The sequence below is a fragment of the Osmerus mordax genome, chromosome 12 (genome assembly GCF_038355195.1).
Source record: "Osmerus mordax isolate fOsmMor3 chromosome 12, fOsmMor3.pri, whole genome shotgun sequence".
NCBI classification, from domain to species: Eukaryota; Metazoa; Chordata; class Actinopteri; order Osmeriformes; family Osmeridae; genus Osmerus; species Osmerus mordax.
Genome location: NC_090061.1, coordinates 9,317,275 through 9,339,798, shown reverse-complemented (window position 1 = coordinate 9,339,798; position 22,524 = coordinate 9,317,275). Strand labels below are relative to the sequence as shown.

The following is a 22,524-nucleotide window of genomic DNA, read 5'->3' as shown; positions in this document are numbered from 1 at the left end:
GGAAGGAGGTATACCGCTATAAAGTGAGAACCCAACAATACAGAATAAATGCATTGAAAACAATGCTACATTGTCTCAAAATAAATCCTTTGAATATCTAATTAAAAAAAATGAATGAGGAAGATCTGATCCCTCCATGACCGGACATCACTGGATCAGATGTTTGATTCAACAGACAATGCCAAAAAGTGAGCGGAATGTGAGATGAAAAACTGGATGAAGAATATGTAACAGAAGAAGACGGAAGACGAGGAATCTGCAGAAGAGAGGAAGGAATCCTGGTGCTATCATGCCAAACACACAGAGGAAATCTGTCTTTCTTGCTCTCTATTTCTCCCTCTCTGGTGCGCTCCCTCCCACTGCGACACTGTTAATGTTTGCCCACATCCGAACAGTGATACCATCGGTGAACTTGGCTTGGCAACAGTCTAACACATTTACACCTCCCTAGCCAGCACATTGCTACAAACCCCACCTGTCTCAATTTCAGTCTCCACAACAGGAAAGGACCTTCTTTGAACCTCAGAAATCGAACTACGACTAGCCCATGGGTTATCATTATGGAGGCAGGAGAATAGATACAAGCAAAGCAGTCTAGGTCATCAACAATGCAGCAGTGGTCCAGTATTCAAAACAGCAGAATACCAGCAGGAAAAAAAATCTATGAACAAAGAAGACTGTCAGCTGAGGCATCCTCAGGGGTGCCATGAAGACTTCAAAAAAGAGTTGAAGGGAGTGTGATTGGTGTAAACTTCTGGTAGTTGTGACATTCACAGTGAGGACACCAATGCTCATTAAGGTACAACAGCAGACACATTGTGTCGAGGTCTTGTCTTGTATCCTCACTGGCAGATTCCACAGCATTCCTCAAAGTGCCGTACTTGTGAGCGAGTCCTCTGCTGAACTATTAGTGGAGCTGGAGCAATTAAGGCTCCAAGAATTTCAAAGGTTTACAAAGACCTGAGAGTAAGTAAGATTGAGAGAGGTCAAGGTGAGGGAGAAACACTGACAACAGAGATGGCAGGAAAGGGGATAAACTCCCTCATCAACATGCCAAAACATCTGTGGAATGTTTTTGCCCACAGCTTAAAATCACTCTTCTAATGATGCCTACTTAATCTAATTTATGAAAAGCAATTTATGTTCAGGTGCCAATTATTAGAATCCATCGCAGTTGTAAATTAATCTAGGTTAAAGACTGATAAAACCACACTGATTATGGTTCAGGTTTTTAATTAGACATAATTTGATACACTGTGTTTGAAACATATGTATACAAATAATACCCAATGCAACACAATACACAATACACTTTTATACTCATCTGTATTTTTGAGGAAGTGTTTTTGAAGTGATGTTCTGATTAGCAAATGGCAACTCCTGGCTCAATCAAAAGGCTTTGTGACAGCCTACTGAAACTTAGTGCATTGAAAAGAAAGTCACAAATTCAAACCAGCAATCCATGGACCAAATTTTACGTGATGCCACATCATAACCTGAGGACCTTGTAGAAAGTGTTCGTCCTCCTCCCATCTTCTATTTGGTTCGTTTGCCCAGTTCAGACACGCTACATTTTTTTTGTCCAACGGAGGCGCTAGGACCTTGAGGGAGGGCGCATCAACATTTCTTTTCAGTTACATTTGCACTTATTTTGTCGGTTTTGAGAACTGAGCAGCCTGGCGACCTTCACAGAAGGAAAGTCACATTCATTACGAATAGACTGTAGTGTAAGAGCCTGCGGGACTAGCATCGTCCCTTAACTTTATTGGAAAAGTATCTTAACAAGCACGTTACTGAAGTGAAAGACCCCTCCGCTGGACGCATCAAAGAGATACCTGTCTGTCACGCACGAGATGAGGAAAAACTGGGACCTCGAAAAACAGTCTCTTTGAAGGCTGAGAGGATGTGTACGGGATTTGAAGACTGGTTCCGTTAAGCTGTTTTATCTTGGAGGTAAACTTTTAACCTGAAATTATTTTCAATATGGTTTTATTTTGAACAGTAATTACATGCTGTAGGCTATACCCCTGTGAATGGCAAACATAAAAAACGGTTTAATGTGGGATTTTTAAAATACCAGATTTATGCCACTAACCTCAAATTTGATTTAAAATGTACCCATTAGTTTAGTCTTGAAATAACGTTCTCCAACAGACCTTTCCCCAACACCAAGTATTTGTATTCCAACATTAGGAATGTTTTTGCATCACAATAGTGACAGGGCAAGGTAAATATTGACCGTTGGCTCTTCTAACAAGGACTGAGGCACAGACAACTGCTGCATCCAATGATTACAAAGAGAACAACAACCAAACACAAAGTGGAGGACAAAGCCTAATGCTGGAATGCAGTTAGGGCTAGGGATTCTGGTTGTTTCCCAGAATAAAAAAAAAACGTCATATACATTCACATCATGCAATGCAATTTTTATGCATCGACATAGAGGTGTGATGTTTAAAAAAAGCCTATTTAGAAATGTCATATAAAATACAAGACAATAATTGTTTAGAATAGTATTTACCTGTGAACATGGGTGCAGAGGTTTACATTTAATATTAGTTATCTTCTGTTACATTGATGTCCGATAGGTTAGATCAGTCACTCAGATCAGGGTGGCATGGATGGGGGTGTTTGTTCTGACTGCTAACTTTCAGTTAACCATGAACATAGAGTCACTAAATAATCCTAATCCTAATCTAAATAAGGACCCAAACACTTTTGAGTAAATGTATCTTCTTTGTCATGTCATGTTAATATAGTGTAGTGGTGCATTTCTGAGGTAACTACTCCACCTCACCCCTGCTTGTTATAAGGAGAAGCCTCTCTATGCTGCTCCATGCCTCAACTTGTCTCCTTTCGCTTTCAGACACCTGCTCTCTGCTTTGCCACTAGAGCCTGAGGGTCCATAGTCTTCTAAGGCCTATTTAGTTTTCCCCGGTTGCTGTAAACCTGCCGAACACACACACACTGGAAAGTTGTTAATGTTTGATGGAAGATTCTGCCTAAAAGCGTAATCATAAATAAGATTGGAGACATCAATTGCTCTGCAGAGAGCAGTGGCAGTGTACTGTTCACTTTCCTTCTTGTCACGCCCCCGCCCCCCCCCCCCCCCCCCCCCCCACACACACACACACACAGACATACCACCACTACTGCCACAACGAGTTTCAAATGTGAATATATATATTTGATGTATTTTCTTCTAATATTGGCATGCAAAGCATATCAAATTACCTATCTTATGATCTTTGTCCACCGCTACACATTGTTTTGCTGATTCTACACAGTACTCTTAGTAAACTTTGGCTCCCAGTACACAGGGTTGACATTCTAGTACTTGTTAGCCTTTTGTGGCTCAGTTCAAAATCAAATTTTCAGTATAACCCACAGCATAGACAGGAACAAGGGGTGCATTGTTACCCTCTTAAAAGAGATGAAATTCAGACCTGCATTGTAACATGAGCCTGTGTGAGCTGATATCATGTCTACAGTCTCTGCACACTGTGGGGATTCAGAATCCACCTGTCATTGTGAGACAGGACAGATTTTACCATTTGTATTTTGCAAGAGTTTGTAAAACAACTTGAATAGGTTGTTTGAATCTTAGATAAAGGCCACAGTTGTGTTTGATTAGTAATAATCTGTCTTGAAGCCTCATTGATCAACCCTAAGTCCAAACAGCTTTGATTAATCTCAAAATTTCCTTGGAAGTCTTGTTGAGAATTTTGCATTGCTGTGAATTGTATGTTTGATTGTTATTATTTTCTTGTTTTAGTGTTGTCCGACACAACTATGACACCACATGAAAACTGTAGCCCTCGTCTCTCACTGTCAGTCCTGGTCCTGTGGCTCCTCCTGCCCCTCTTGCTGTCATCCCGGCCCCCCCCTCACCAGCACCATGTCCACCTCCCCTCTCTGGTGCCCCATGCCCCTATGCCTCTGACCCGATCACGCTTCAGTGCTCATACTCAACTGGACTTCACCACCCACTGCAATGCCAGCTGCTTCCACAAGGGCGAACAGGACAGTGACAGAGAGCACCTCACAGAGAAACTGGCATTTGAGACGTTGTATGCCGACGGTTCCCGCACCCTTACTGCTGTGGATGTGGAGGAGGAGGATGAGTTTGAGGGTCCTCTCAGCCCTGTCCAGCCTCCTCCCAGGAGAGGACGGAGAATTCTTGGTAAACACACCCGTCAGAGGAGGCAGATCTACGGGGCAGATGGCCGTTTTAACATCCGTGGTGACCACTTCCTGTTGGACTACCCGTTCTCCACAGCAGTCAGGATCTCCACCGGCTGCACTGGAGTCCTTGTGTCCCAGCGTCACGTCCTCACAGCCGCTCACTGTGTGCACGATGGGAAGGATTATGTCAAGGGGGCCCGTAAACTGAGAGTAGGCTTTCTGACCCCTCCCTCCATCAACGGCACCAAGCCTGGAGGCCAGACCCCCACCAAAAAGCCCCTGGTGCGCTGGGTCCGTGTCAAGCGCACCCGTGTCCCTAAGGGCTGGATTCAGGGTCCCCAGGAGGTCAGCATGGATTTCGACTACGCCCTGCTGGAGCTGCGCTGGCCCCACCGCCGGCCCTTCATGCGACTCTCCGTGGCTCCCTCCTTGGAGGACCTCGCCGGGAAGCGTATCCACTTCTCTGGCTTCGACAGTGACAGGCCTGGGGAGCTGGTTTACCGTTTCTGCCCTGTGGAGGATGAGTCCAACGACCTGATCTACCAGCACTGTGACGCCCGGCCAGGGGCCAGCGGCTCTGGGGTGTACGGCCGTGTGTGGGACAACGCCCTGGAGCGCTGGGAGAGAAAGGTGATCGGCATCTTTTCTGGACACCAGTGGCTGGAAATAGATGGAGAGAATCGAGACTACAATGTGGCTGTGCGCTTCACCCCTCTTAAGTTTGCCCAGATTTGCTACTGGGTGCATGGGAACCGCATGAACTGTAGTCAAGACTGAGAGAGATGGCTGGACTAAGACAGGATGAAGGCTTTGAAGACGCTGATGAAAGTAATTAAAATAAGCACAAAGGAAACACGAGGAAGAGAACAGGCTTCCTTTTTTCCTTTAACAAAGGACACAATTGAAAATGGATTTAATCCTAATTAAGATTTAAAATCTAAAATACTATGTAAGAAAACTGTTGTTTCTTGTCCTGAAAATTCAAGAATGTTCCTTCTGGATCTGATTTCATTCCTTAAAGTATTTTCTCTCTCAGATGAACTAGTCACAGTGACAGTGTCCTTTCACAGGTCTGCCAACAAACGAGTCATCGCAGCAGCCTTTAATGCACTTTTCCTCATGGTCAGACTTAGAACACTGCGTCAGAGTTTCCTTACCATATTAAAGAAAATCTATTTCACAAGTTGAAACACACTGATACATCTTTAACATTTGCTCTGTGTGACTTCTGTAGCATTAGAGACTAACTGTGGAAGCACCAGTTTAGGACCAACCATAGGAGACAAGTTTTTTTAAATCGATATTAGGTATTATTACTCTTCTGTGCTGCATACAGCACAGCAGCATTATTTTCAAGCTCTTGGAATAACATACTTGGTTGTAGAGTTTAATATACAATCAGATATGGGGAGGGAGGGCAGGTTTCTGTAGGTGATGTTGAATGTGTTGAAGGTCACCAGTAAAATAATGACTAATCTGTCACCCAATGATCCCCCTCTGATATACCTACAAAATACCACTAACGGTGTGCCAGGCATACTAACACAAGTCTTGATACAGCATCATGTCAGTAAGTTGCAAAGAGAGATATAAGATGTATTATAATGACATGAATTGATGAATAAATGGATGGATGTGTGAACAAGTTGATGGATGGAGAAAGAAACGGCATAATGGTTACCTGGACTTTAAAGTGACACCAAGTATGTGTGCTGCGTACTTTTGTTTTTCACTTTTTTGCAGTTTGGAGGGATATCATATTGTTAATAATTTTATTTTTGGTAAATACTTCTATTTTAATAAACTTAAAGTTCTATGCCATTGCTGGTGTTGAAACAATTATATATTGTGAATGGTATCCAGTCTGTGACGTGAACATGCAGCACCCCCCAGTGGTCAAAATGTCTTGAATAAAACAGGCATTTAAATGTGAGCCCTCAAATGGAATGTGACAGTTTAATAAGAATTAAAGTATCACTGCTCACAAATTGACAATTGTTCAAAGTTATGGAACATGCTTTAAAAGCTCATAGGTGAATGTCAGTTTAGCCCCTAATTAGCAACAAGTACACCCCTAAACTGCTTTTCTAGATGATTTGATATGCCCATTTAATAGAAAAGCTGTGTGATAATTACCTGTTTAGGCTACAGGTCTGTCAATTCACAAATTTAGGTTGCCAAAACAAGTACAAGACAGCCATTTAATCAACCCGTGTGACACCTTGTTTCATCTCAATATCTTTAATATATTTCAACAAAACAGAAATGGAAAATAGAACAAACAAGTCAGTAGTTTAGTGCCTTTTTATTAGAGATAAGGAGACGATACAAAACATCCACCATTCAATATCAGTCTAAGCTCTGAACACAGACTGTTCAAGTACATCGCTCCCCATCTGACTCCCAGACCCCCGCTTCAGACTTTTAACCCACTGGATCCTGTTTAACAAATAAGGAATGTGTTCAATTACTACATCAAAGCCATGGTTTTCTTGTAACTCAAAATAAAAATAACTGGAATCACTTCACTTTTGGAATTTGCATGATCGACAAAATAAATTTTAAAAAGCAACCGTGTTCCCCAGAGAAGGTTGTGACATACCTTGTGCAATCAGTTAATTGTTTTTTTGTACTTCACCTAGTCTCAACGACACACACTTAGAAAACTGTACTAGAAGTTTGGCAAGCAGAAACAATAAGGGATTTGAATAATTAAAGACAGTATCTTTCAGGATTCAATAGTTGGAATTGTAACAGTTGTCTGTATTCTTCATTAATATGGATCTTCATTCAAATCTTCATTCAAACCCGGAAAGAACAAGACCCTGTCCTCAAACATTTACATTTTGTGTATTTGATTATCATCATCCTTCATCAATTTTTTTCTTTTTTACAATTGTTTTTTTTCTCCTTTGTGTGTTTTTTGTATGTTTTGAAGTGGAAAGACAGTCTACGGTTTTGGAATTTGAAAACTGTCACTTCCCAACCCCCACCCACAATATCCCTCCCCAACAGTCCCACAATTATCCTGGTCCTGCATTGCCCTCCTCCACACCATACTGGAAAGAACAACCAATCCCCTCAGATGTGTCTGGTAGGCCTCTAATGAAGCCTGGAGCTAGATTTATAGTGGGCTTCCTTCAAGGGTGACTACAGATGAGCCTCCGAGCTTGTCTGCAAGAGTGCGTCGGTCCTTGATGTCCTCCAAGCCATTCACTTGCCACTCGTGCTTGATACCTGATGGAGATAAAAATACAATGCTTTGTTTAAGTCATCTTAGTAATCTTTTTTTATTGGTGTTTTATACAAATGTTCAAGTGATCCAACGAACTGGAGGGGCCGCTCACCTGTAAACTTCTTCTTGATGGCATCCTTTGAACTGGCGTAGATCATCTTGCTCTTTAGAGGGGCATTCTCTGGGGCCCTGAGGGAAGAGGAGGCAAACAAATGAGTTCAGCCAAAATACTAGTGACAATAGCTGCAAGCGATAACCAAATGCTACCAGTGAACTTCATGCATACCTTGCACAAAACAGAATAATGATTCAGGGCATTTGACCAGTCTATTCAATGTGTACTTCACAACCAACTCAGTCTTCCTTTAATGTAATCAAACAGGCATGATGTTCTTTCTCGTGTACCCCAAGACCCGACCCGCACACTCACCAGAATATGAAGACCAGGTCCTCTTTCTTGGTCTCCTTGGTCTCATAAGTTGCGTCATAGAGAGCGTAGCGGCAGTCGTCGGCGGGCAGCATCTTTACAAAGTGCAGGTAGGGGTCGTCGACTGTGTCGCCCACCTGGCCCTGCAGGATTTCCCGGCCAGCCTCTAGGATGATGTTCTTCTTGTCGGGGCTCAGACAGAACAGCACAGCCTTCTTCCTCTTCTTCTTCTCTTCCTCGTTGGCCTGGGCCTTGCGCACCTTCATGTCGTTGAAGACCTCGACCACCTCATCTGTGACTGTCACCCCAGAAGCCTGGAGTCAAAAAAGGAACAGATGAGTTAAAATACTAAATAAAGCAGCCAATGGGGGGGGGGGGGGGGGGGGGCAGTCTATGCTGCAGGCGTAGCCAAGAACCAGACAAGTGTGGCAGGACAGAAAACACTGACAAGAAATTGGAGGGCCCGACAGACCCGTCTGACCCATCACTTCAGGAATGCACTCGACAAGGTCAGCTGATAAAGGGAATCGATAGGAAGGTAGCAGAGGTTTGCTGCACAATAACTAGCAGTCATAAACATGTGAAGGGGGGGGGGGGGGGGGGGGGCGCAGCAGGGCCTGAACCACCATCTCTGGCTGTAATCAGTTAAAGCAGGAGGAGAATGACTCAGCAGGAGTCAATCAACAAGCTGATTAGAATTCACACCATCAACTTCAAACTACATAACTCAATAAGGGTAAGGAGGAACAAAGCAACAAGTAGGAATTAATTACAACCATTTGCATGCCAAACATCAACTAGGAAGACTGCCACAGCCTGACATGCCTAAGTAACAGGTGTCACCCAAGCCTCTCAGTATGGCAGGTATGGAAACCTGTTACATGGACAAAAAAATAAATAAATTAAGCAGTCTAAATGAGTATGGACAGGTACTTTATCCCCAAGGGGAAATTGCAGCAAATGAGTATAGCACACGAGACTGCTTTGCCACGTAGCTGTGGGACAAGACCATAGGGAGGAGACAGGAATGAAGCCTCAGAAAGCAGGGTTCTGTCACAGACAAAGGATCCCTCTGTCGAAATGAAAACAGGCCACAACCCTGAGTCACAACATCCCCATAAACTCAAGTCAAGTCTTCTGATTTCAGTTAAAGCACTGCGCAATTCAAATCACATCATCCTTGAGACAGGCAGAGGATGTTCCCATGTCTGTCTGTGGCTTGCAGAAACACACGCCTAATAGGTTTGCCAATGTCTTAATGAGCTGAAGGGGACATCAGGTAGAGACTTATTTTCAGTAAAGCCAACCCTCTAGCAACAGCTGAGGGATGCCAGTTGAAACTAGAAAAGTAAATAAGAAAACTGCTTATTCAATCGCCTCAGTTGCTTCATGCCAGCGTTGTTTAGAATTGACCCACTTTGAAGCAACTTGTGTCAGAAGGGTGTGGGCATATTTGTTGTGGGCGTGTGGATTGAGGATGAGGTTGAGTGAGTGCCTGTTATGGCATTTCATTCTGGATAACCATGCTGTGCCTAAAGAAAATCAGGATTTTCAACATCCTCTACCAACATAGATGTGACATAACTTCAGTTGGTATAGGGGAAATGTCTATTTTCTGAGCAATTATTTAGTTAAATGGTTGCAATTGTTTAGGGCCAACCTACAGACCTTTGGCTTCTGGGCTTGGACTAAACAAAGCCAGCTAATAAACACATACTAAATATCAAACAAATTAATACATCAAATGTTACTTGGAATCTTCAGACAATTGACATGTCTGGTCACATCACAGAGAAACCCAACAGGAGAAAACGTAATGGGTAAATATCTAGATGTCGATGAAGACTACAGCTTTTGGTCGCTCTGTGCAGACTGCATCAGAGCAGAGATTCCTTTCTTCCAGCAATTGAATACCAGGCAAAATGTCATGGTTCAAATAGTTCAGGATAATCAACAGCCATCTTTGGACCCCCAACGTTTACACAAGATGATACATCTGTCTGTGAGGACTGTAGTATACGAAACCAACTTGAAACATTATCGCCAAAAGTTAAGGTGGTGACTGTCGCAAGCCGTGTTAACGATCCCTCACCCTGAACATTTAACTGATATGGGAGTTCACTTCAGGACATCCAACTTTAATCAAACGCCATCTCCTTAGTTTCAATATGGGACACAGCTGGCTAGTTCGGGTTGATGCGTAGAAGAGATGGCTTTGCAAGACGAACCAGGAAGACGTCGGGCGGCACAACAGCATGACAAAGGCCGGGCCCGTAGGCTAGCGCTAACTAGCTAACTTAATCTTGGGCGACATCATGACATCTACATAACAAACGGGATGACCAACAATAAATACACTGCAAAATAACTTTACATTCGACTAATTCATGTTCACCACCAAAGATGTTGCGTATGTCCGTGAGAAATCGATGGAACAGCTCTGAGTACCAGAAAACGCTCTTTGCACCAAAATCCAGGGTGGGGCCATGGATGCAGTACCCGCACATGTGCACCACCAATGTTAGCTCTATATAAGGCAAAATGGTGTCCAGGAAAAATACCAGTCAATTTTCCTGACCCAACGTTTCATAAGCGAATTAGAATACAATCAAATGTATATAGCAAGTCTACTGTTAGGGCACCTGCGTTTCGCTGGCTATTTATTGGGCTTGTCGAGCGTACGCACTGGACGGTAGAGAGACAACAAAGGAGGTGGAAATTAGCTGGCTGCCTGTAATGCAATGTACCTCTCCTTTCATGTCAGCTATGCATACAAGTAGAAGCAGGGTAAAACAAATCCACAGATGTCTGAAAGCACATTCGGGGGGCGGGAGTGCGGGGGGGAATCAATGCAGTGAACTTCGCCTGCTAATGACGAAAGTCGATAACACACAGCTAGTAAAAGCTAGCACCCAGCCGAGGTGTTGAGTGAGTTAAAGAGTGCACTATTGGCACAAGGCCTTGGTGACGCCGGAAAATGGGTGAGGAAGGAAATGGCGCCAGTTGTTTTTGGGGTCGTTCTTGACGTTTTTCTTCCATTAACAGACAAGAACCAAACTTCAGTTTTTTAAAAGAAGGATAGAGTAACGAACATCTAAACCAAATCGGCTTTCGATTAAGAACCGTTGAATGAATGATCCACACACATCAATAATTTGAGGCAGTGGAATGCAGGTTCAATACTACAAGCCAACGCTTGGCGAAGCGCCGTCTAAGAAATTAGTCAAAATTATGAAACGAGTCCAAAATCACAATGTTAACACGATAAGAACACATTTCAAGGACACGGTCTTAACAACGTAATGTCACAGACTAATTGTTAAATGTAAACGTACCATGGCTGTCTCTGAATAGGTCGGCGTCTGCTTAGAAATTGAATGGGATGTGATGCACAGTCTGTCTCGCACACACTTGATACTCTACGTGAACGCGCACTAAGGCGCGTGCCATGGGCGGGGGCACGAGCATCCCCAGGAAACTGTAGTCATGAGATTCGACGTAAAGCATTGTGGGAACAGATGTTCTTATTTTTCATCGCTATCAGCACAATTATTTGTAGTATCTATACACACTAGACATAGGAAATAGACTGTTGTTTCTCGTCGTTACAAAACTTTACTGAAATGCGGATGGTATTTGTCTTGGAGGAAGGACGTGCCGTATACCTTAATTGATCATAGGTATTTCAGTAAACCAAGTAAAAATAATACAGAACTGAAAATAAACTTGAAAGCATAATTTTGAAACATCGTTGCATAGATGCAGCAGAACCTTTTTACAGCTATTATCTTGACCTGCAGCAAAAACATTATTTGAGAGAATCTCTATGCTCTTCTTCTCACTCAGTTATACCCCACCCTCTCAACAAGGTTTGTTGAACTCACTTCCAAATATGGAAGCGAATGGTGGCGGCTACAGTGCACGCGCCTCGGTTCACCAAAGCGGCCCGCGACGCCGATCACCATATAAGGAAACAAGGACATGATTTTCGCCACAGCAGATTTCACTACGCCGTGGCTGAGAGCAGCATTATGCAGCAGAGGAAGGGGGAAAAGAGGAGGGTTAAGAAAGAAAGGGCCATACGCAACCAGAGAATGAATGACATCTACCTTTTCCTTCATTTACAACTTGGTTTACAGAGCGCTAACCATGTAGGCCTAGCTCACCTCATAACACTGTTTAAGTGTATGGATGTTATCAGTAAATAATATCTTATTTAAATGACAGCACTTATGTGCGACTAAGATACAGCCATTAAGTTACATGCTTGCATTTAGTGTCATCTATACTACACATTATAAATAAAACAAAGCAAAACTAAATCGTAAACAAATTGTTTGTCAAATACTTCAAAAAATGCAAAAATGCTTTAGGCTATTTACGTCAAGCTCAATTTATTTGTTTAAAAAATAGCATTTCTTTAGACCACGAGACACAATAGTGCATATGATGATAAACATACCAGTAACCACATTAACATCATGCAACTAATATTTCATTTCTGGCCTAAAAGTTTTAAAAGTAACAGCACAGAGAAAGACGCGCCATAGTAATTGCTGCAGACTTTTTTTTATGCACATGATATTTAAAGGTTCCTTAACAATATGATGCAAATATATGGAATGTCAAAGAGGGATGTCAAGAGAATTACATTTGAATTAAATGTGCTCAAAGAACTGTCTGTAACTTTTACTAAAGATGAACTCTTTGGCTGATAGGACACCAAGCATCTTACTGTACAAGGGATGCCCAATTAGTAGTTTGTCTTTATTGCATAACCTTTTACCTTAAGATATTTCTATTCTTAACTTGACTCAGATGGGTGTCCTAATGAGTTGAGTAATATGTTCAAATTCAGAGACAGTAAACCATCTTTGTTGTGTTTCAAGCAGCAAAATAATCAAACCTTTTAAAAAGTTTAATTATGGAATGTGTCTCTTAAGGGAGATTGTAAAACTAAATGATTAGGAAGAGAGATACAATTGTGTTGCCTGGACTGTACGATCTTTTATCAGTTCACTTTAAAGTGCAAGTTGGATAATAATGAACACAATCCAGTTAAGGTAGACAAATAAGGGGATATAGCAAAGTCTCAAATACGATGGAATGTGCATAAGGCCACAGAATGGGATATCTATAGCCAAAGTCAAGAAATATTGCATTGAATGGTCTATCGCATTAAGCCAGCAAGATACACTGCTGAAGCCTACCATGATATACTCTGGCAAGCCTCTGAACTGGTCATCAACAAAATATATAGTATATGACTCAAATTAGCATAACGTATAAAAACAATACTTTGCTTGTGTCTGGTGTTTCAAAGTAAACATCCTTGGGTTGTCTTGGAAGACTTATGAAAGGAGTGTGCACGAATGGCAGTGTTAGTGTCAATAGCAAAGGAACAAATATCCTCCTGGGACAATGTACCTTGCCCCAGATACCTGAATAATCTTTGAAAAATTATGTTTTTAATCTGAAGCTACAAAGTGACGTCCCTCACTCCCGATATGATGTCAAATTGTGCATATCATGGAAAGATGCTGGTAAATCTGCATCAAAACAGACTATTGTAAAGTGGTGCTGTTACACTAAGTGCTGTATTCTTCTGCCATGGGGTGGGATGGTAAGGCTTTAGTGCAGAATGTTTAGCTGGATTTCTTCGTTTGTGCTAGAGCTCTCGTCCCTCTTGTCTTGTTCAGCACCACAGTAGCCTGAGTGAGAGAGGAAAGGTACCAGTTTATTCTATTGACCCTTTCCATACATAAACTCGCACAAATAAGAAAAAGCTATCAAGTACCATAGGTGGCCAGTCTTTTATGTTTTACTATTAAGGGCACTGTCTTGGCCATACTTATTTCAGCTCCATGAGTTTGTTCATCTCACCTTTTCCAGTAGGACCTCAGCAGCCTGGTCAATGGTTCCTCCTACACCGTGGTATTGGCCAGAGTAGCGGATGAAGGCCCAGGCCAGCATGGCAATCATGGCCACGCCCAACACACAGTCGCATGCAAAAGCTATAGTACCCAGGCCAATGAACAGCAACAGCCCTGACAGCACGTACAGGATGCACACTAGGACAAACAGCACGGCAGGGGTCCGGAACGCACTGAAGATATTCTTTGACTTTTAAAGAGAAATAAAAGAAAATCATATTAATAAACGGTTCTATCAACAAAAAATAAAAAATGTTGTTCCATTATCTCATGGTCAAAGTGTTGCCATTTGAAATAAGTAGGTTTTGTGGGACAGACTTGTACCTGGTTGTGCTTGCTGAAAGCCTTCCAGAGATCCAATATCTCAGCCTGCAGCTGACCCTGGTATTGATCACAGTATGCCTTCCCTCCCATCTTCTTGGTGGAGGAGAAGATATGGAGGGACTCCTGGAGGTTGAATCTGTGCTTGTCCTCCAGTGTGTCTGGAGACACGTAGGGAAGATCGCCTCCACAAACCTGTGGGGAAAGAAATGGAACAAAGAAATTAATACAGTGAGGGGTAGACAGTACAGGGAGACCCCATGTTCATTTTGATCAAATTGACATGTGATGCAATTTCCTGTTTGCTGAATACCAAACTCACCTTCTCCATGTTCTTGTAGTATTGGTCTTTGGCTGTTGCCACAGCGGCCAGGTTATTGGCCTCTGCTGTTGCCTTATAGGAGAAATTAAACAATTAAACATGACAGCAGAAATCCTGCTTCTTTCTTACTGCATTCATCTCAAAACATTACTCTCCCAAACCCTCTGTTGATATCTAACAAAATGGAATACAAATGCATAAAACTAGGAGGTGCACCTCCAGCATTGACTTTGGCTGAGGCAGGTCTTCACCCTGGTAAATCTTGATGTATGCCTGCCAACAAAAATAACATGTCAAAGCCAACCCACACCCAATCCGAGAGACTCCCCACCCAGCAGTCGTCACATCACCTTGAAAAACTCCAGAAGGCCCCGGCAGGTGACTTTGTTTCCATTGATCTCCTTCACAGCCAGTTTGTCTGGTTGCAGTAGGGTGGGGATCAGGTTACGCAGCTCATCTTTGAACTCTGGAGCCACATCTGAAACCAACCACCGTCCCATAAAACTCAAGTCAATCCAGTTAATTATCAATGCTGGTTGGCAAAGAAAACAAGACAGGTGAAGGGATGAACGAGTGAGTGGTCATACCACTAAGCTGTCCTTTGAAAGAAGGGCTGGTGGCCACCTTTAGCCCGGGGTGCGGAAGGAGGAAACAGGAAATGGAGGTGAAGCAGGAGTGGATGTGCTCCCTCACTGTCTGCAGCTCCTTATGCTGGGTCTCCTTCACCTTTCAAACAATATCATGATATTGACGTGAACATACAGGGGTTGTAGGAGATGCCAGTCAATTCCGTGTTTGTGTAACATACATTGCGAATAAACCAAATTCTGATTCTGATGTAAACTGTTTATGTTTCCCCATTTTCCCCTATTGCATGTCAGTAATTAATAGAGTAGAAATAAAAATGCAAATAAGCACTTACCTGCAACCGTTTGTCGAGAAACTGACTGCCCCCCACCAGCCCATAGGAGTATTCATAAGGAAAGCTCCAATCCCTGATTAGGAACATGAGAGACTGCGAGGAGAGGGGAAGGATGGGTGAATAGAGTTTCATAGTCAAGTTACAAGCAAACCTAATACCAGGACAGGTACAGGACAGGACAGTGTCAGGTAAAAACCTGAAGCTGGCAGATATAAGCTAATATGGTAATAAGGAAATGTGTGATATCTGTGTGATATATTATGTCATTGACCTCTTACACTGCATTTACATTGTTATGTTTTAAGTTATCATACCTGAAAGGGCTTCAAAAAAATTTCATCCATAGCAAGACGACCATATTCTGTAAACAGCTGTAGGGAGACCGTATACAGGACATCTGTCATTAGGATACATGTTATCAAAAACCTCAAAATGAATGGGGTATCCTTTAAGACAGGGTGCTTTTTATTTGGAAATATCATTATACAATTGAATACCTAAACCTGAAATACCTGTTCTTAAGCCCCTGGTAATTAAATGTGTCTCTGGTTTCATTAGGGAAGTTTTAAGGCTATAATTTTCTATAAAAAGAACCCCACCGTTGCTAAGGAGAACCAACCTGAAGCTGCTGCAGGTCATCTTCCTGGATATTCTGTGAGAGATTGTAGATCTGCAAGAGGGATATTCACACAATATTGTATAAGAACAATAGCAAGTTGATTTACCTACATACAACTACTACTGTAGTAGGATTTATTTACTAAGGGGGCACAGGATGTTCACATATGCCACCAAAGCACATCACCTGTATTGAGCTGGTCATGGTACTGAGGGCAAAGATGGTGGCACAGTCCTTCACTGTGGACTGGCTGTCAAAAGCTCCCTGGGTGTCCATCAGTACTACTGCCACCTACAGGGGAAAACAAAAACAACATGAATATGACTTGGCACCAGGCAGACACGATTAAATTAAATAATAGAAATCTAAATGTGTAGAGGGTGCAGGACTTATGTAGGCGGTTAGAACATTGTCACTACCTGTGTCCCATCATTCTTCTCCACCAGGAAGACCTCACTCCACAACAGGATCCCTGTTGTCTCCGGCTCGGAGCCCCCCCTCCAAGAAAAGCCTGTTAAGGGCTCATCGTCCTTACCCAGCCAGTCCACACCTTGATCCTGAGTTAATTCAAACAAAGGGATATTAGAGGTATTTTACTGAATAGCAGCTATTTAATGCCTCTGCTATCTTGGCAGACAGTGTGGAATTGCCATTTGTTACACCACAATGTTAAAAGTATATATATTTTCTGTAAACAATCGCCTTTAAATAAGGTCATAGAAACATCCAGAGCAACATGACAAATGGGTAAATGTAGATTTTTAAAAACAAACAAGGAAACAAAGAGAGAACGTGTGTGGGGTTGGTTTACGTAAGAACTGACCTTCCTGTGCAAGTAACGGAGCATGAAGTCCAGAATAAAGCTCTTTCCTTTCCGGAATGCTCCAGCTACTGAGAGCACCACCACATCCTTGTCTCGGACCTCAGGTGCCAGCAGTATACGCTCAAGGGCCTTTGTGTCCAAAGTAAAGGAGTGATCCTCCTTGCTCACAGACACAATTTGAACTGGGCCTGGCTCACTTCCCATAATTCAAGTAACAGTCCCTGTGAGTGACGATATATGACCAGTTAGACATGCACTAAGTTTAGGGACACACTTTTGTCAACTTATTTGAATGCTGTTCAAAGCTCCTCATACGAGAAGCTAAAGTCAAAGTTGCTTTTTTCAGCAAGTTGTGGAAGTCCTATTGAAGTCTATGAAAAGCACCATTATTTCCAACAAACGTTTCTTTGAAATGTACTTGAAGTGAAACAGCATACAATAATTATTCAAGTCAGGACAGTGTTGAGTTCTGTGAAGAGCCGACCAGCTTGACTAGTTGCTGCGTCGTGATGCTGCGTCGACCTAGCTGCAGGCTACTGCATGCTCCACATCATCCACCCTTCGTCTATCTCAATAGGTTTCATTGTTGCTGGCATGATGCACAGAGATGCCCTTACCCTGGGCAATGGTTAGCAAAACGGAAAGGAAATCTGTCTAACAAACCTGCAAAATCCAGAATTTAGATCTATGAGACCTAACTCATTTTTTCTTTTATAATGAATAGCACTACAGCCCACAGCTAATGATGAGCTGTAAGGTGTGGTACTCTGTATCATTCTCAACAAGTGAATCATTCTCAACAAGTGACATGCCACGAATATCTCTGCTATGTGTATCAAGACAGGCGGGGACGTGTGGCGTAACGTATGGAATAATTAGGCAACACTCCTTATTTTCACCATTCAGTAAGCACATGAAGGGTGCATATACTAAATCGGACCTAGGGACATTACACAAAATACAACGCAAGATAACAGCCAATGCTAAGACTTACATAGCTTATAAAAACACTGATTGTAGCTATTACAGTAGCTAACAAACGTCATTCATACCCACTAGCTAGCTGGCTGTCCTGGTGGTAGCTAGTTGGCTAACCAACAACATGTTGACTACTACTACTAGACTAGTTGTGACATAGCCAGGCATAGTTAGCTAGCTAGTTGCACATCATCATGTCAAGCTCGTAACTACAGTAACTACTGTTCTACTGCTGTAAGGAATATTCTCACAATTTCCAATTACCAACGTTAACGTTACATGTTTACGTTAATTATTTAGCTAGCCTACTGTACCTACAGTACTCAATATACAATTATGTTGGGTTTAGCCTACCTTTGATATAGCGTTAGCGAAATAAGTCGCAGCAGCAGGCGTGCTTGCCAGAAGTACACTGAAAAAGCTTGCTTAAACACAACAAGCTAGAAAACTTTTCCAACTGCGTTGCTAGACAGTTCCGTCTTTGTGTTTTGTAGTGTACGGAAAATGCAAACCTGATTTCGTGACGGAAAAGACACTACGTCGTCCAAGGTGCACCGCGCGGTTTGTGGAATCTTCTTCTTGTTTAACGGTGGTTGGCATCCAGCTCAAAAGTGCCTTACTACCACCTACTGGTCCGGAGTGTAGATCAGACATTTACAATCTCAGTTTGTGGATTCCAGTTATTATGGGGAAATTAGGTTTTATTGGAAACCGCACTCGGAGTTAACATTAATCAGTTTTATCGTCATGGATTTACGTGATTTACGCATACTAATACTTTTCGAACGACGGTTGTGTTCTCAGCCTACACGGTTGGCCTACAGGAGTCCTTGGCCCAAGTTGAGCGGTATGAATTTGACATTGTTATTTTATTGAAACAGTTTATTGAAACAGTTCTCGTACACTACCTTCTAGTCTAGTGTACGAGAACTGTTTCACACATCACATACGCTGTATGTGATGTGTTGCCATCCGATGACGAGAAACACGTTTATAAATCAATGTGTTTTGTTGTGTGTGTAATTTACTGGGAAAACATGCTTCTATGCACATTCATACACAATTCTGAGAATTGATTTATTGTCATGAAAGTTGAAACGTGAAAATAAAGACTTGTTTATATCTAAACATCAAACTAATTTTATATTAATGGAAAATTAAGAGGTCCTCTACAAAGGGTGCACCTGTTAACAGATTATTATAAAAAAGTTGAAACGTTTAGAAAATGGATGATTAGTCATAAACAAATTCAGCAACAATGTTTTATTGTCCCCTGAATGGAAGGTGATTTACCTGGCAGTGGATTTCCTAATTCTTCTGTTGTTCTCCATCAAAACATGGAGGCCCTGATTTTTATAAAACCAAGTTTGGTACTCTTCTTAATGTGCAGAACATTACTATGTATTCTATGAATGCATTGTGTGCTGTGATTGCAAGTTTTTTCTCAGTGCATCAGGCAGGGGGCAATCACAATATCTAAATAACAGTGCGCGATTCGAATTTCAGGGCAGTGTCAGCACAAAAGCAGCATGTGGTCAACCTTTACCACTTAATTTATATAATTATTTTCAGTTGCACATTGTCTTTAGTCCATTTTCTTTCCCCTTACTATATGATTATACTCTGTGACATCATAATCAATGTCCACCCCCTGCCAGGTCCAGAAGTGACCCTGCAGCCTCTTGGGCCTCTGCATCTAGCTGCAATATCTCAACAGTCTCCAGGTCCAGTCCAGTGTCGCCAGGAAGGACCAGGTACTGGTACTGGTGGTATTGGTAGTAATGCAGCTCTATATAGCCGCTGTCTGACAGGGGATCTTTCTCTATTTCCTCTTCAGCCTCCTCCTGGTACTCCACTGACTCCATGGTGACAAGCTCCTCGTCAGGAGTAAAAGGACAGGGTGGGTCAGCAGACAGGGTTGATTGGTCTGCCAGGGGTAGGGACGAGGAGGAAGACAAGAGGAGGGTCTGAGAAAGGGAATCTGTTGGATAAAAAACCAAATCAGGTATTGCAGACAGTTCTATAACAGAACACGGGCATTACAACATACAAAGTGAATATACTAGTGAAAAGTGTAGTTCTTCATCACAATATGTGCAATAGCTCCACAGAAGAAAAAATGATATGTAGAATTATGTCTATACTATAGGCTTACAACCAATTTAGCAACATACTGTGCTCTCACTAGGCTACATACACTCAGAGGCAAGAAGATTGACATGAAGAGTCTAGCCAGCCTGTTGCTGTGGTTATAGGTTACCAAGGTAATAGAAGGTTGTTGCCAAGACAACTGCACACAAACAGACCAACCATGCTGAGAAAGGGAGAGCAAAAAGCTGCAGGTAAATTAAGTTAAAAAATAAATATCCAAGAAAGAAAGGTTTCTACAATTCCAGAAATACAAGGAAATAGATAGTATTTAACCACAATGTGGGTTTAGATGAGAACAAACCTGAGATCTCTACAGTATCACACACCATTGATGTTTCATAGTCAGCTCCCTCTAGCCTGCTCCACAGACAGTGTGGGGAAAATGAAAGTAGTTAAATTTATTACCTTAGAACCTTCTACATTTCCTGCATTGAAAGCTAATAATCAGCATGTACAGTCTGAAGTATTTTTGTGTGTGTTAGTATTATATATTCAACTCTTTTGTCTGGGAAGCAGCTAAAGGAATGGGTCTGCCGTAGTAATTAGCCATTAATTCACATTCAGTAACAAACGAATGCCTTGTGATATGTGAGTCAGACTGCAATATAAAATGTTTGTGCTCAAACTCACAGTGCAGGGTTCTTCAGTAAATTGCTGTTGGTGCTATGATAATAGTGAGTCTTCCTGAGCACCTCCAGAAGTGCAGGCCGATATTCTGGACACACACACCACAACGACCCTTTCCCCACAGACTGAAACAAAAGCAATGTTAGCCATGTTAGAATAGATTAGTCCTAAAGCGTGCTATAGTATATGTTTATAAGTATGACCTCACCTGGTTCTTGTCCCTGTGCATGCGACGGAAGCTCTTGCTGAGAGATAGATTGTGGCGAATGGAGTTCCTCCAACCTCCGGGTGCTGTCCGGTAGTAGGGAAAGTTGTTCACTATCCACTCGTAGATAGCCTTCACTGGGAGCCTCTTGTCTGGTGCATCCTCTATTGCCATGAAGATCAGACTGCTGAAGGAGTAGGGGGGCTTGGTAGGGGAAGACGGAACGTGCTGGGCAGGTATGGGAGTCTGGGTTTCTAACTGGGGCAGTGGTGTTATTTTGGGCAGGGGCTGCAGGGGAAGCAAGTTGCCCCTTTGATGCAGCCAGCTAAGGCAGGTCAAGTCGTCTTGTTCAAATGTGGTTAATGAATTGAGGCAGTGAGAGTTGTGTCCTTCAACGCACTGAGGTGGAGACAAGGGGTGTAGGAGAGGAGAAAGAGGGTGAGAGTCGAAGGAGTGGATGGATTCTGGAGCTAAAGGAGAAAGTGAAGTAGGGGATGAGGGGAACGATAAAGGAGAGAGAGGGAGTGAAATATGGACATCTGAAGAGGCTCGAAGAGGAGAGGAAGTAATAGGCAGGGACTGACAGAGAGTGGGGAGAGAGGGTAAAGAGGTTTGCACTGTGTGGGAGTCAATCTCCATCTCTATCCCAGAAGTAGGTTCCCAGTACAGTTAGGTAATTGTTGCTCTGATAAAAAAAATAAGAAAGTTAAAATAGTTTTAGTATTTAAAACATTGACAAGAAAGCAAAACACTGAATTAATACTCCTTATTAGATTTACATTTACATTTATGCATTAGATGTAAGTCCAGCCTCACATAAAACTCAACTTTTTGCAATGGTTAATCCAACTCTATGAAGCAGAGTGCCAAGTAAGTACTTGTACAAAGCAGTAGGTCACTTTTGCTCTGGCTACGGGTTGAACCACCAACTTTTCACAAGGCAAATTGGTAGTGCTACTTGTACACCAAAATATCAAGGTAAGAAAAAACAGTTAAACATGAACCTAAAGTGAATTCATTAAACCTCCCCTAACTTGAAATAATTCAGTAACATTAAATTGTATAAAGTTACATGTTAAGTCTGACTAATTTCAGTCATCGATGGTTACCTTTGTTACCTCTCTGCCGGTTATAATTAAACCACCATTCTGGCAAAAAGATAGCCGGCAGCTGGCCATCACTCAGGTGCATGCACACTGAGAAGTTGCTTGCTTACAGGTTACAAATTTACCTGTAACTTCAAATGGTCGCTTTTGGTGGTTTTCACCTGCACCCCAAAAGGAGCTTGATCATACACAATGCATTAGGATCTAATCACCAACCTGCATGGTGCTCAACATAATGCTGTTCATACTTCGTAAAATGGCGGTTGAATATAAAGTTACATTAGCACAATAAGTCAGGCTGTTTTTTCAAAGTCCCTTGAGAGTAAAGACAAGGAAAATACTTCAGACAGTTACATCAAGCATGCATTACTTACCGATCAAATTACTAATACATTTGCCAGAGACTGTATAACTATGAGACTAGGCACATAAAATGAAATATATTTTCAGAAGTAAAAAGATAGTGTATTATTCATGCAAAGGAGTGGGAATCGAATTCCTAGCTGTTCCGAGTTCTAACCCCGACCAGCGTTCCCGTGGTAACCAAAAGGACGCTTTGCAGATTGCGCGCCCCGAGCGCGTTCCCGCCTTAAAGACACACGGCAGTCATTAGTTAGGCCAGAGGTACAAGGCTACTTTTTGAACTCTGAAGTATTGCCTCTATGCTTGT

General features: G+C 42.3%; 4 protein-coding genes across 4 annotated transcripts; 1 reads left to right on the top strand and 3 right to left on the bottom strand.

Annotated features, from left to right (window-relative positions):
- Nucleotides 1-1,680: 1,680 nt before the first annotated feature.
- prss23 (serine protease 23) lies at nt 1,681-6,008 on the top strand. Its single transcript, XM_067247351.1, has 2 exons — nt 1,681-1,953; nt 3,776-6,008. The coding sequence occupies exon 2, from the start codon at nt 3,793-3,795 to the stop codon at nt 4,960-4,962; it is 1,170 nt and encodes a 389-aa protein (XP_067103452.1). The 5' UTR covers nt 1,681-1,953; nt 3,776-3,792; the 3' UTR covers nt 4,963-6,008.
- A 466-nt stretch (nt 6,009-6,474) lies between these two features.
- cfl1 (cofilin 1) lies at nt 6,475-11,280 on the bottom strand. The gene is made up of 4 exons (XM_067247352.1): nt 11,183-11,280; nt 7,851-8,161; nt 7,533-7,609; nt 6,475-7,422 (listed from the first exon to the last, which is right to left on the bottom strand). Exons 1-4 carry the CDS (start codon nt 11,183-11,185, stop codon nt 7,310-7,312), a joined length of 504 nt encoding a protein of 167 aa, XP_067103453.1. The 5' UTR covers nt 11,186-11,280; the 3' UTR covers nt 6,475-7,309.
- Nucleotides 11,281-12,225: 945 nt separating this feature from the next.
- On the bottom strand, nt 12,226-18,273 carry atl3 (atlastin 3). Its single transcript, XM_067247554.1, has 14 exons — nt 18,120-18,273; nt 16,788-17,008; nt 16,384-16,521; nt 16,151-16,255; nt 15,965-16,015; nt 15,660-15,716; nt 15,346-15,438; nt 15,011-15,149; nt 14,774-14,901; nt 14,640-14,696; nt 14,424-14,495; nt 14,105-14,296; nt 13,731-13,970; nt 12,226-13,558 (listed from the first exon to the last, which is right to left on the bottom strand). The coding sequence occupies exons 2-14, from the start codon at nt 16,989-16,991 to the stop codon at nt 13,493-13,495; spliced, it is 1,542 nt and encodes a 513-aa protein (XP_067103655.1). The 5' UTR covers nt 16,992-17,008; nt 18,120-18,273; the 3' UTR covers nt 12,226-13,492.
- A 610-nt stretch (nt 18,274-18,883) lies between these two features.
- On the bottom strand, nt 18,884-22,161 carry si:ch211-145o7.3 (forkhead box protein N2). The gene is made up of 4 exons (XM_067247555.1): nt 20,752-22,161; nt 20,547-20,668; nt 20,218-20,273; nt 18,884-19,746 (listed from the first exon to the last, which is right to left on the bottom strand). Exons 1-4 carry the CDS (start codon nt 21,385-21,387, stop codon nt 19,403-19,405), a joined length of 1,158 nt encoding a protein of 385 aa, XP_067103656.1. The 5' UTR covers nt 21,388-22,161; the 3' UTR covers nt 18,884-19,402.
- Nucleotides 22,162-22,524: the final 363 nt, after the last annotated feature.

Bases quoted from the DNA above. Each gene is read 5' to 3' on its own strand.
- prss23 (XM_067247351.1), top strand. From the start codon at position 3,793: ATGACACCACATGAAAACTGTAGCCCTCGTCTCTCACTGTCAGTCCTG.
- cfl1 (XM_067247352.1), bottom strand. The intron at 7,610-7,850 runs GTGAGTGTGCGG...CTCTTCCCTCAG, and splicing joins GACCTGGTCTTCATATTCTG to GGCCCCAGAGAATGCCCCTC. The intron at 7,423-7,532 runs GTGAGCGGCCCC...TATCTCCATCAG, and splicing joins CATCAAGAAGAAGTTTACAG to GTATCAAGCACGAGTGGCAA.
- atl3 (XM_067247554.1), bottom strand. From the start codon at position 16,991: ATGGGAAGTGAGCCAGGCCCAGTTCAAATTGTGTCTGTGAGCAAGGAG. The intron at 14,697-14,773 runs GTGATGTGACGA...TTTTGTTGGCAG, and splicing joins GCCTTCTGGAGTTTTTCAAG to GCATACATCAAGATTTACCA. The intron at 14,496-14,639 runs GTGCACCTCCTA...TTCTCCTATAAG, and splicing joins AGCCAAAGTCAATGCTGGAG to GCAACAGCAGAGGCCAATAA.
- si:ch211-145o7.3 (XM_067247555.1), bottom strand. From the start codon at position 21,387: ATGGAGATTGACTCCCACACAGTGCAAACCTCTTTACCCTCTCTCCCC. The intron at 20,669-20,751 runs GTGAGGTCATAC...CTTTTGTTTCAG, and splicing joins TGCACAGGGACAAGAACCAG to TCTGTGGGGAAAGGGTCGTT. The intron at 19,747-20,217 runs GTTTGTTCTCAT...TTTATCCAACAG, and splicing joins TGATACTGTAGAGATCTCAG to ATTCCCTTTCTCAGACCCTC.